Here is a 12028-nt window from a genome sequence, read left to right on the forward strand (position 1 = left end):
GCCATGTAATATTTCAGACTTAACAATTGTCAATAAGAAAAGACAAAAAAGTCTGGATAGTGAAGTTGTAATACCTGGACACGGCAGAATATAAGGGAAATAATTGGAGAAAATAACAAAATACAATGTTCTGTAAATATAAGTAGAACAGCTGTGGTAAAAGAAAACAAAGGTAGTACTAATAGTAACAGACACCTTAAACGTAACCCTGAAACATCTGGAGCATCAATTGAATTGAATGCCATCAGCTTTGATGAAATCACCATCACTCAATTGCAAAATGCACTTTTACTTGGACAGTAATGTGATGATACCTTTAACAACATCTGCTCATCCCAGATCCTTAGGAATGGCTCAATCTAATCTGGCTGACTATAAAACCAATCATAATATTAATAATTTATTAAATGTGTCTGCCACCCAACTCCCAGTGACTTTGGGTGGCTATTCTAACAATTTATTGCACCTTCCTCTTACCGTATTTCTTTAATCAGGCTGATTGGATAATGTTTAATCTTCTGCTGCATTTTCTAAGCTTGGAATTAAAAAAAAATCAGTACCTTCAAACTCAAGGTTGCAAAGGATAGAATGGATGCAGTCAAAATTGCTTCATCCTGACAGACAGACAGTTCTAGCCTTGAAACATTTATCTAGAGCTCTGACAATGAGAAGTAACCTTTAGTATAAACCATTAAACAATTACATAAAAGTTTGGGTTGGAAAGCAAATTTAGAAGGCTTCTGTGACCAGACCGCCATTAACTGCCTCAGTCACATTCTGGAAAATAAAGAGATGCTCAAGCATTAGCTCCAAAATTTGGTGGTCTTTTCTACCTGTTTTTCTCTCTTTCTTTTATTTCCTTCAGAGTTGCCTCTGTGTGTGTGTGTCTCTCTCTCTCTGTCTCTCTCTCCCTCTCTCCTGCAACATCAAATTTAAAAATATTTCAGACAGTGTTCGCTATTAGAACAGGAAAAAAATAGGAGTCTCTGGAGAGACTGTACCGAATCCCTTATTCTGTTCTGTGGATTAGGAAGATGTGTAGGATTCTTCTTGTTGCAAATCCTGCTGAATTAAACAGCAGACAGATAGATGGGCAGTAATCTCTGGCCAGTGAGGAGAGCCAGAGGCATTCTGGTAGGGAGCTCAACAGATCAGATATATATGAGCTACCACACATCCAGGTCTGCTTCTTTGAGGCATATGGTATTTTGCATATGGCATATGTCTCTTAAGCAGCCTGATCTATCTTCTATTTAAAAACACACAGAGAGAAGCATTACTTGCTGGATGGAAAGCAAATATCTCAGGTAGATTCTCATCAAGTTTTTGCTCTGTACACGGAGAGGCTTTAGCTCTGAGGTGTTTTACTTTGTTTTGGTTAGAGAGGCATTAAAACCTGTAGTTATTCTCAGTTTAGAAAGAATTGGGTCACAACATAGTAGTTAACAAGGCAAAAATGCAGATTCTGATACTTCTCCAAGGTGAGCTGTAGTGTTTCCTCAGTTTATATCTATTCCTCATTTATAGCTATGGCTTCATTTATTTCACACCTGATTTAAAACTTGACTACAAATACAGATAAATGCTAATGGAAAACTTTCACTCCAAGAATTTAAAAGACTGTGGGGAGCTTTCAAGAAATATGAGGTATGTATGAAATTTATTCAGTTTCTTAACTGTTACCATGACTATCTTTGTCCTATTATTTGTAAAGTATATTTCAGTTCCCAATCTTTGTGTCATTAGAAAACTGTGATCTTCCATAGTAATTACAAATAGATTTTTTTCCTGTTTTAATATATTATTTTATATATAAATATTTTTCAGGATATATTTGGAAGAGAGGATGAAAACAATTCTGGATTCCTAACTATTTCAAATTTGCAAAGAATTGTTCAAGAAACAGGTAGCTGATAAACAGATGTTGCTTGAAAATATATTCAAAGTTATTTTTGAAGCCTGATAGATTTAAAAAAATAAAGTAGAAATCAACAGGGTAGCTTTTTTCTCTGTTCCAGTTTTATTTTAAATGGAAACTCATTGATTTTAATTTAACTCTCATTTTCACTCTTTCCCACGGAATGCAACTTCAAAAGTATTTGTCTTAACACTGCCATCTGCTGATAATGAAGGAATTTTAAAACACCCCAAAAACCTTTCCTTTGCAGTTTCATGTTTACTTCCTCCATTTCTGAGTTGTAACTGAATTGTTTGGTGGATGTATTTATATATGCAATCCATTGTATTGTACAGAAGATGCTAATATCCACTAATGCACTTTTAAGACGAACATTTACAAGTTTCTATGGCAGTGCAAATTACAGTATTGATTTCCTGTGTGAGGAAATAAAAAGGAAGAGGTAAGCAAATGCCAGAGAGGAAGAGGAGAACAATGATAAGGAAGAAGGGAGAAGGAAATTGTTAACTCTCTAAGAGCACTATGACTTTTATCACTAATGTACTGCATCAATAGAGATAAAAATGGTATTGTAATAATCAAGGCAATACAGTATAGTCCTGAATGGTAAACTCCATGCTGTGCACTCCTTAAAGGCAAGCAGCAAACAGTATAGTTAATGAACTGAATAAAAGTTTCTATTTGCCTGAAAAAATACTAATATGTATATAGCAAAGTCTGCTTCTTTTTCTAAAACAGTGGAAAGTATAACCCCAAATAAAATTATTTTCCTGGTCTCCATTTAGCAAATAATCTAGGCTTCTTAGAAGAGAACCCATCAATCTGGTTAATACTGTACCTCAAGGCTATCTATCTGAGTAAAACCATTTAAAAGTAATATTTGTTTGGCTTTGATTGTGGATTACATGTCAAACACCCCACCCCACCCCTACTGCTTTCTTATAAAAAGAAGCAGAATTATAGTTCCTAGTTCCATAATACTTCAAATTTTCTACAAAGGGAAGCCAATATTCCCCTACTAGATTCTGAGGCCAGGTCTTTCTGTTATGGAAACTTTGACATTGGGAAGTGTTGGGGTAGGCTAATGCTGGAGCCCAGAAAAAAAAAAGAAAGTTGAGGTATGAAGAAGTGTTTTGGAACATCGGCAGTTTTATTAGTGATTTTTATTCTTTTATGTTTTATTGTGGTTGCTTAGGATTATGATATACCATATATACCATTTGTCTGAAGTGATATGGTTTCCTGCTAGAGCAGGGGGTTCAACTAGAACAACAGTCACCAACTGGTGGGCTGTGATAAAATGTTGGTCAGCCGCAGAGAAATCTCACCCCCAGAGCACCCCACCAAAGCAATTAATCCAGGCTGCGCAGAAACACAAGGCTACTCAGCCCACATGGCCCTCCCCGCCCACTCACTCCTTACCCAGCAAACTTGTCTGCTAAGTTGCTATTTTTCCTTTTTCCGACCATCATCGGTTCTGCTGTGCTGGGAGATTTAGATTAGCTAGGAAGCAGGAAATGGTTGGATTTCTTGCTTTCTAGCTAAGCACAGCCGAACCTCCCTTAGGACTGAAGGTTTGCTTGCAAGCAAATTCAGTGCAGACTCACGGCAAGCAAATTTGAGAGACTGAGTTAGCTGATGGCAGATAGCTAGATCACTGAATGATTCTGTGAGCAACTCAATCTGCCTGCTTTGCCTGCTTTTGGGTAAAAGTTGCTCTTTTTTATAAAAAATTCAATATTTATATAAATATTTATAATGTTTACATACAAGCCATGCCCAGCCAGTCACATGATCACCAAGCCACACCCACAAATTAGGCCATACCCACAGAACCAGTTAGTGGTCCCTGGGATCTAAAATTATGAGTTTGGTGGTCCCTGAGGTACAAAAAGTTGGCGACCCCTGGACTAGAAGATCTCCAAGGTCCCTTCCAACTCTGTTATTCTATTATATATAAGATGGGTCTTGTATAGAAACAAAGAAAGATTGGAAAAAGATACATGGGGTGTTTTCTACAAAGCTAAAGGATCTTAAACCTATCCTCACTCCTCACTTTCCCACTCCCAAATGCAGGAAGTATTTAGACAAACCCTATAATTCATACCCTCCCAAGCTTGAAAAGGGAAAGAAATTATGCAAAGCAACAATAACAACAGGAAGTGAGCTGAGCAGCACAATTGTCTTTCATTGTCATCTCTTCTATGTTAGGGTACTGAATAACATCTCTTCTATATCAGAGCACACAGAATTTCCAAATTGAATATTAGGATATGCTCTGCCACAAGGTTTTAAATTAACTAGATCTACACATATTCATTCATAAAACAGATCCATTGAAATCATTGGGATTTAGTACAGTACTAACGGGAGCCTAACAATTTTGATGAATTATTATCCTAAGTATCATCCTTTATTTCTACAATCAATGGCCACATTATGTTCATTATTGGTATTCATATTTTATACAAATTGTAGAACATGAGAGCCCAGTAATGTTGCAAAGAGTCCTCAGAAATCTTCTTGGATTTCTGAGGACTCTTTTCAATTATGAGCCCAAACACTCAGAACAGCAGAAAAAGAGCATCTACTGTATACAACATATTCCAACAAAATGGATATCTTAGCAACTTTATTAAAAAGTCATGCAACCCAATACCGAACAACCAACACAAACTCTAAAAAAAATTACACTGTCATACATCAAGAATATCTTAGAAACCATCAACTGACTACTATACCTGTTAAGTTCGCCATTCGGAAGAAGTCTCGGGAGTCAGTGACCAGTTTCAGCTCTTTATTTGGTCCCGAGATCGACTCGGTGCGGCTAGGGCATGCAGCGGCTTTTATAGAACTAGCTGGCCAAGCTGTGGCCAATGACACCGTTTTGAATCTCCCGTGATCGGTTTCCTCCAATCGCGGGAGATTCTCCGCGGGCCAATCAGCGTGGCTCGTTCGGCCAATCGGATCGCTGCGCGTCTTAGCCAATCAGAACGGGTGTTTACAAGAATGTTAATGAATCATACAGAACACCCCTCCCCTCTTGGTAGGGTCCTACGTGACGTAGTCTCGTAAGTAGGCGGGGCTCCGTACTTGTCGACTGGACCTGCGCAGGTTAGTTGGTGTCTGGTCTCTGAGCGGTTCGGTCGGGTCCTGTGTCGCTCCTCGCCTCGTTGCTGGAACCGCCTGGAAGGTTGTGCCAGGCCTTTCGCCACAGCTCTCTCCCGGTTTGCTCGGGTTGGTTGAGCTGTTGGCTTTGTTGCTCCCGCCTAGTCTTTCTGGGCTGGTTGAGCTGGCTTGGCTGCTTCTCCCAGGTGAGGCCTCGAGCTGTTCGTCTGTTCCTGTCACGGTTGGTGAGTATTCTTGGTTCCCTTCTTGTAGGGGTTGGCTGTTTTGGATTCCGGGGTTTTCCCTCCCCTCTTGGCTGATGTCGGGGTTTCCCCTTCCCCCTGTGGTTTCTTTTTGCGTGTCGGTTGTATTTCCCATGTTGATTCTTGATCTTAATTGATCGATGTGTCTTTTCCATGCTCGACCGTCGGTTGTCTGTAGCTGGTACGAGCAGGGACCTGTCACCTGGGTTATGGTTGCTGGTACCCAGAGTGGGTCCCCTGTGAGGTTTTTTGCGTATACTACGTCCCCTGGTGTGAATGTTCAGTGTTTGCTGGATGAGTTGGGGGGTTTCTCTGGGTTGTATGTGGGGTGCAGTCTGTCGAGTGGGGACCTTAGTTTCCTCCCCATTAGTAGTTCTGCCGGGCTTTTGTTGGTTGTCGTGTTTGGGGTTATATGTTGTATGAATAGCATTTTATTAATTTTCTCCTGTATTTCCCCGGTTTCTATTTTTTGGATTGTTTTTTTCGTAAATTGAACCATTCGTTCCGCCCTCCCGTTCGTCGCCGGATGTGCCGGTGCTGTCAGCGCATGCCATATTCCCCGTTCCGCTAGGAATTTTTAGAATTCCAGCGAGGTAAATTGGGGCCCGTTATCTGATACGATGACATCTGGGAGGCCGTGGGTGGAAAATAGTTTGTTGAGTTCTTTGGTGACGGCCTCCATGGTGGTAGTTTTCATGTTGCTTACCTCCAGCCAGTTGGAGTAAGCATCTACCGTGATGAGGAAGGTGTGCCCCTTCGTAGGTCTGGCGAAATCTATATGGATCCTGGACCATGGTCCCCTGGGGGTTTCCCATTCCAGGATTGGGGCGGGGGGGGGCTTGATCTGGATTCTTGGCATTGTCTGCATGCTGCCACCCAAGCCTCGATTTGCCTGTCCATCCCTGGCCACCAGGCGTAACTCCTGGCCAGGGCTTTAGTCCTAACGATGCCCGGGTGATCCTCATGCAATAATTCCAAAACCCTTTTGTTGTAGAGCGGCGGTTACAGAACGAGACGGAGCCAGGATAACGCTAACATACTTTATTCGGAGAATAAAGGGTCGCCGCGGCTTCAGATGCAATCTGACAGCCAGCTGGCGGCGACAGCTGATGCCGTTTGACAGCTCCCTTTTATAGCCGGCTGTCAAACGGCATCAGCCAATGGGAGCGTTCGGCACTCCCGCTCAGACGGCGGACCAGAAGGAGAACTGCTGTCTAGTGCTAAATACATAACACTCCTTCCCCCTGGTCGCGCGCATGCGCAGTCCATAAATCGCAATGGCGGTCTTCGTTCGCGACCGGACCTCTGCGGTTCTGGAGACTGGGCGGCTGCAGCACAGTCCTTCTTGCCTTCTGCGGTGCCAGGCATCTGTGGAGGGTCGATGGCTGTTCCGGACCTGTCATCTGGCGGCTGCTCTGGTAAGTTTACGCGCGGTGGATGGTTGGCTGGAAAGTCGGGCCTCTGGTAGACCGGGTAGTGCTGCGGGGCGGCTGCGGCAGGCGGCGAGTAGACCGGGTAGCTCGGCGGCGGGTTGCCTAGGCTCTCGGCGGCGGGCGAGGTCCAGCGTCTCCGGAGTTGGTCGATGTGCCTTCTCCAGGTTCTCCCATCTTCCAGGAGAACTTTGTAAGACCTGGGCCCTGTAATAGAAACTATCTGCCCTGGCAGCCATAATGGTTGCCCTGCATAGTTCCTGGCATATACCAGGTCCTGCAGGGCAAAGGCCCTGGCATGGCTGTCAGATGCCAGGGGTGTGCTGGAGGCGTAGTGGGGGTGCAACCTGTCCAGGGTTGTGCTGAGTCGCCTGCCCATTAAAAGTTCAGCAGGTGACTTGTTGGTGGTGGGGCATGGCGTGGCATGCTGTGTGAGCAGGTATGTGGATAACTTGGAGTGCCAGTCTGCCATGCTCAGCTTGACTAAAACTTCCTTGGCTGATCTAATGGCTCTTTCTGCCAACCCATTACTAGCAGGGTGAAAGGGTGCTGTGAGTGCGTGTCTGATGCCAAGGTTGGCTGTGAAGATGGCAAACTCATTTGAGCTGAACTGAGGCCCGTTGTCTGACACCAGGGTGTCTGGCAGTCCATGCATAGCAAACAGCTGGGTCAGAACCCTTGTGATGGCTTGCGTTGTGGTGGAAGTCAGCATGGCCACTTCGGTCCATTTAGAAAATGAGTCCACAACCACCAAGAATGTCTTTCCCATCATGGGACCAGCTAGGTCAATGTGTACCCTGGCCCAGGGTGCCCCCGCGTCCTCCCACCTGGTGGGTGTGGCTGTGGGTGGAGCTGCCCTTGTCGCCTGGCAGGCCTGGCATGCGTTGACCCAGCTGGTAATTTGGGCATCTAGTCCAGGCCACCAAACGTAGCTTCGGGCCAAGGCCTTCATCCTCACCATGCCCGGATGTCCCTCGTGCAGTGCCCTTAGGACTGGTTCTTGCAAGGAGGCAGGAATGACTACCCTTGTCCCCCACAACAGGCAGCCCTGAATTTCAGACAACTCCTGCTTGCGGGTCCTAAAGGGAATTAACTCAGGGGCAAATTGTATATCCGGCCACCCCCTTCCCACCCAGTCCAGGACTTGCGAAATCAATGGATCTTTTTTTGAGTGTGCAGCAACATCCCCAGCTGAAACTGGGAGGTCCAGTCCCGTGCACTCGAAGATTGCGTGGATGGGAGCTGGGTCCTCGACTGGCGTAGGCAGGGGGCATCTGCTGAGGGCATCTGCGTGGCTCAAGTGTATTCCGGAGCGATGGATCAAGGTATATGAATAAGCGGCCAAAAAAAGAGTCCATCTGGTCATTCTTGGGGAAAGTACCTGTGGGGTTTGCTTGTCCCCAGCTAACAGTCCTAAAAGAGGTTTGTGGTCTGTTACCAGTTCGAAAAAATGGCCATAGAGAAACTCATGGAACTTTTTTACAGCAGCTACAGCAGCCAAAGCCTCCTTATCGATCTGGCTGTAATTTCTCTCAGCAGGAGAGAATGTCCTAGAAAAGTAGGCAATGGGTGCCTCTGATCCATTTGAAAGTCTGTGGCTTAGAACTGCTCCTATCCCAAAAGGTGAGGCATCAGCCGCGAGTACTAGGGGCAAGTCCTTGCTAAATTGCACTAAAACTGCGTTTGAAGTCAATAGGGACTTCACTGCTCGGAAAGCGTTGGCTTCTATCTGCCCCCAGTGCCAGGGAACATTTTTGTCTAGGAGCCTATGCAGGGGCTCAGCTACAGAGGCTTTGTGGGGTAAGAAGGAAGCATAGAAGTTTAAAAGTCCTAAAAAGGCCTGTAGTTCTACCTTGTTAGAAGGCGTGGGTGCATCGTGAATGGCTCTGACTTTGCTTTCAATAGGGTGAATTCCAGAGGCGTCAATTCGATAACCCAGGAAGTCTACTTGACTGGTAGCTATGGTGCATTTTTCTTTTTTCAATTTGAGCCCATTTAGTCTAAACCTGTCAAGGACAGACCTAACCCTGAGTAGCAACTGTGACTTGCTGGAGGCCGATACTAAAATGTCATCGAAGTATGGGACCACCCCGGGTAGGCCCTGGAGGATTCTTTCCATGAGTGATTGGAATATGCCAGGGGCTACGCTGACCCCAAACTGTAAACGCTTACATCTAAAAGCGCCCCTGTGTGTTACTATGGTTTGAAGGTCAGCTGTTTGTTGGTCCACAGGGAATTGTTGGTATGCCTGAGACATGTCCAATTTAGCAAAAACTAGGCCTGGCTCAAATGTGTGAAGCAGGTGTTGAATAACCGGTACTGGGTATGTGCTAACTTGAAGGAAACGGTTGATGGACGTCTTATAGTCCGCGCAAATTCTCACACTGCCATCCTTTTTTAAAGGTGTAACTATGGGTGTCTCCCACCTAGCAAAGTCTACGTGTTCTAAAACTCCTTGATTTATGAGTTTGTCCAGCTCTGCGTCTAATTTGGGCCTAATGGCAAAGGGAACCCTTCGAGGTTTCAAACGGACTGGGGTGGCTTGTGGACCCACATTGAAGGATATGGGGGTGCCTGTATAACAGCCCAGGTCACTGCTGAAGACATCAGCGTAGTCGTTAAAAAGGGCATCAACTTCAGAGTTTCTGACAGTGTGAATCCCTGTTATGTTAAGCCCCAGGGCAGGGAACCAATCCAGTCCCAGCAAACTAGGCAGGGCACCATCAACAACTACCAGTGGCAAGTAACCTCTAAAGTTTTGGAATTGAATAAGGAATCTTCCCTTACCCAGGACGGGGATGGTCCTTCCCTGGTAGTCCCGAAGATTCAGGTGGCAGGTGGTCAGCTTCCTCCTTCGGAACGAAGGCAGAATCTTCTTCAACGTGGACCATGCAATGATGGAGAGGGTTGACCCGGTGTCCACCTCCATGTGGCAGGGTTTATCTTCTAAAAGAAGAGAAACGCTTATTTTGTTAGGGTTAGTGGAGACGCTGCCTGCGTGATAACAAGTGTAGCAGCTTTTTACTTGCCTTTGGAAAGAGGCAGAGGTTCGAGATCTTTGGACAGGGGCTTGTTCAGCTTGACAAACTCTGGCTATATGCCCTTGCTTCTGGCAGTTCAGACAAATAGCATTTCTGAATCTGCAATTGGCTCTAAGGTGGTTTCCCCCACAACTCAAACAAGGGGGTTGTTGTTTGGTGAACTGGCTGTTGTTTCTCCTTGGTGGAGCTAAAGGTGCTCTAGGGTGTGTGAGGCGATTTATTTCTAATGGCTGTTCTATTTCCTCCTGGGAGGCTTCATCGTAGTGGACTGTAGCCTGCCCTTGTTTAATGGCAGTACCTTGAATCTCAGCTGCAGACACTTCTGATAACTCAGCAGCTTGAGCTTCTTCTATGGCTAGGGCTAGGTTGAGATCTTTTTTGGCTAATAACCTTCGCTGCAGCTTCAGATCCCTAACCCCCCCCAACAACTTGGTCAAGTAGCATATCATCAAGGTAGTCCCTGAACCCACAGTGGATGGCAGCAGATCTTAGGGCTGCCATATATTGGCTCACGGTTTCTCCCTCAGCTTGAACCCTTCTCCTAAAGGCTAGCCTCCTAGCTATCTGAGAGGGTTTGGGGGAATAATGGTTGGCTAAAATCTCCTTCAGCTCTTCCCAGGGAATAGACTTAATGGGTCGTGGTGACACTAATGCTGAGGCAGTGTCGAAAACTGTAGCCCCACAGAAACTTAAAAAATAAGACCTTTTCCTCAGGTCTGTAGCCCTAGACAAGTCTATAGCGTTTAAAAAACATTCGAATCTGTTAATGTAGGATTCCCAAGTTTCTGTTCCGGGCTGGAAATGTGGGAAGGTCGGCGTAGATGCCATTTGAGCAATAACAGTGGGTCTGCTAGGTGAGGAAAAAATTCAGCGGTCGCTTTTAAAAAAGCGTTTCAGTAGCGCCTGTCAGCGGCGTTCGGCTCCTCAGCTGCGGAGCTTTGAAGTTCGCGCTCTTTTGGAGAGCGCCGGCGGCGGTGACTTCACTCGGCAATTAGCGGCTTCAGCTCTTCTCTGTGTGACTTCGGCTCAATTGTTTCACCTGGACGTCTTTACTGTATCCCGCCCTCGTCGCCAGTGTTGTAGAGCGGCGGTTACAGAACGAGACGGAGCCAGGATAACGCTAACATACTTTATTCGGAGAATAAAGGGTCACCGCGGCTTCAGATGCAATCTGACAGCCAGCTGGCGGCGACAGCTGATGCCGTTTGACAGCTCCCTTTTATAGCCGGCTGTCAAACGGCATCAGCCAATGGGAGCGTTCGGCGCTCCCGCTCAGACGGCGGACCAGAAGGAGAACTGCTGTCTAGTGCTAAATACATAACACCTTTCTTGTAGTTTTTCTGGGATGACAACCCTATCTCCCCATAGTAAACAACCTTTCTGTAAGGACAGTTCTGTTTGTCGGTTCCGAAATGTCCTGAATTGTTCGTCGTCGTCTTTTTCCGGCCACCCTTTCTCTACCCAATGCAAGACCCGCGCCAGACGTTTGTTTTTATTTGTTTCGCGGGCAATGTCTGATGCGGTTACAGGCAGATTGGGTAGAGTCTGTATGCTGAGGGTGGATGTTGTAGGTGCTGGGTCGGCGTCCAGGTCGGGTAGCGGCGTGTGGTTCAGGGCGTCTGTGTGGCTAATTTTCTTACCGGGTCGGTGGGTTAACCGGTAGCTGTAGGCGGCAAGGAATTCGGACCACCTTGTCATTCTTGGAGATAGAATGTTCGGGGTGGCCCTGTTCCCTGCCAGGATTCCCAGCAACGGCTTGTGGTCGGTGATGATGGTGAAGGTCCTGCCATAGAGGTACTCGTGGAACCTCTTGACGGCGGTGATGATTGCCAGAGCCTCTTTGTCCAGCTGACTGTAATTTCTTTCTGGTTTGGAGAGGGTTCTTGAAAAGAATGCGATGGGTGCTTCTTTTCCGTCGGGGAAGATGTGGCTGAGGACTGCTCTGACGCCGAAAGGTGATGCGTCGCATGTGACAGCTAGTGGTAGGGTCTCGTTGTATTGGATGAGGACGGCATCCGATGTGAGCAGGTCCTTGGTTCTGTTGAAAGCAGCTTCCTCACGTCCCCCCCAGGTCCAGGTTGCTGTTTTATCCAACAGCCTATGCAACGGTTCCACCGCGGTCGCCTTTTGGGCTAAGAATACATTATAGAAATTAATCAGTCCAAGAAACGCCTGCAATTCTGTTTTATTCTTTGGCCTGGGGGCTTCTTTGATGGCTCTGATTTTTTTTTGGTTGGGTGAATCCCGTGCCGGTCTAGGAGATATCCC

At 46.0% G+C, this 12028-nt stretch overlaps 1 protein-coding gene across 5 annotated transcripts in view; it reads left to right on the forward strand.

Moving 5' to 3' along the window:
* CAPN13 (calpain 13) overlaps positions 1-12028 on the forward strand; it is a 185252-nt gene that overhangs the window by 90643 nt on the left and 82581 nt on the right. For 3 of the 5 annotated variants that reach the window (XM_087965160.1, XM_087965153.1, XM_087965169.1), the window contains exons 17-18: positions 1579-1647; positions 1828-1906. In XM_087965160.1, the coding sequence (XP_087821286.1) occupies positions 1579-1647; positions 1828-1906 (148 nt within the window). The remainder of the gene's footprint in view (positions 1-1578; positions 1648-1827; positions 1907-12028) is intronic. The other 2 variants (XR_015749499.1, XR_015749500.1) reach the window with 1 other exon arrangement.

The sequence above is a fragment of the Notechis scutatus genome, chromosome 1 (genome assembly GCF_049901735.1).
Source record: "Notechis scutatus isolate UNSWTSFEM ecotype Mainland chromosome 1, rNotScu1.2, whole genome shotgun sequence".
Taxonomy (NCBI): Eukaryota; Metazoa; Chordata; class Lepidosauria; order Squamata; family Elapidae; genus Notechis; species Notechis scutatus.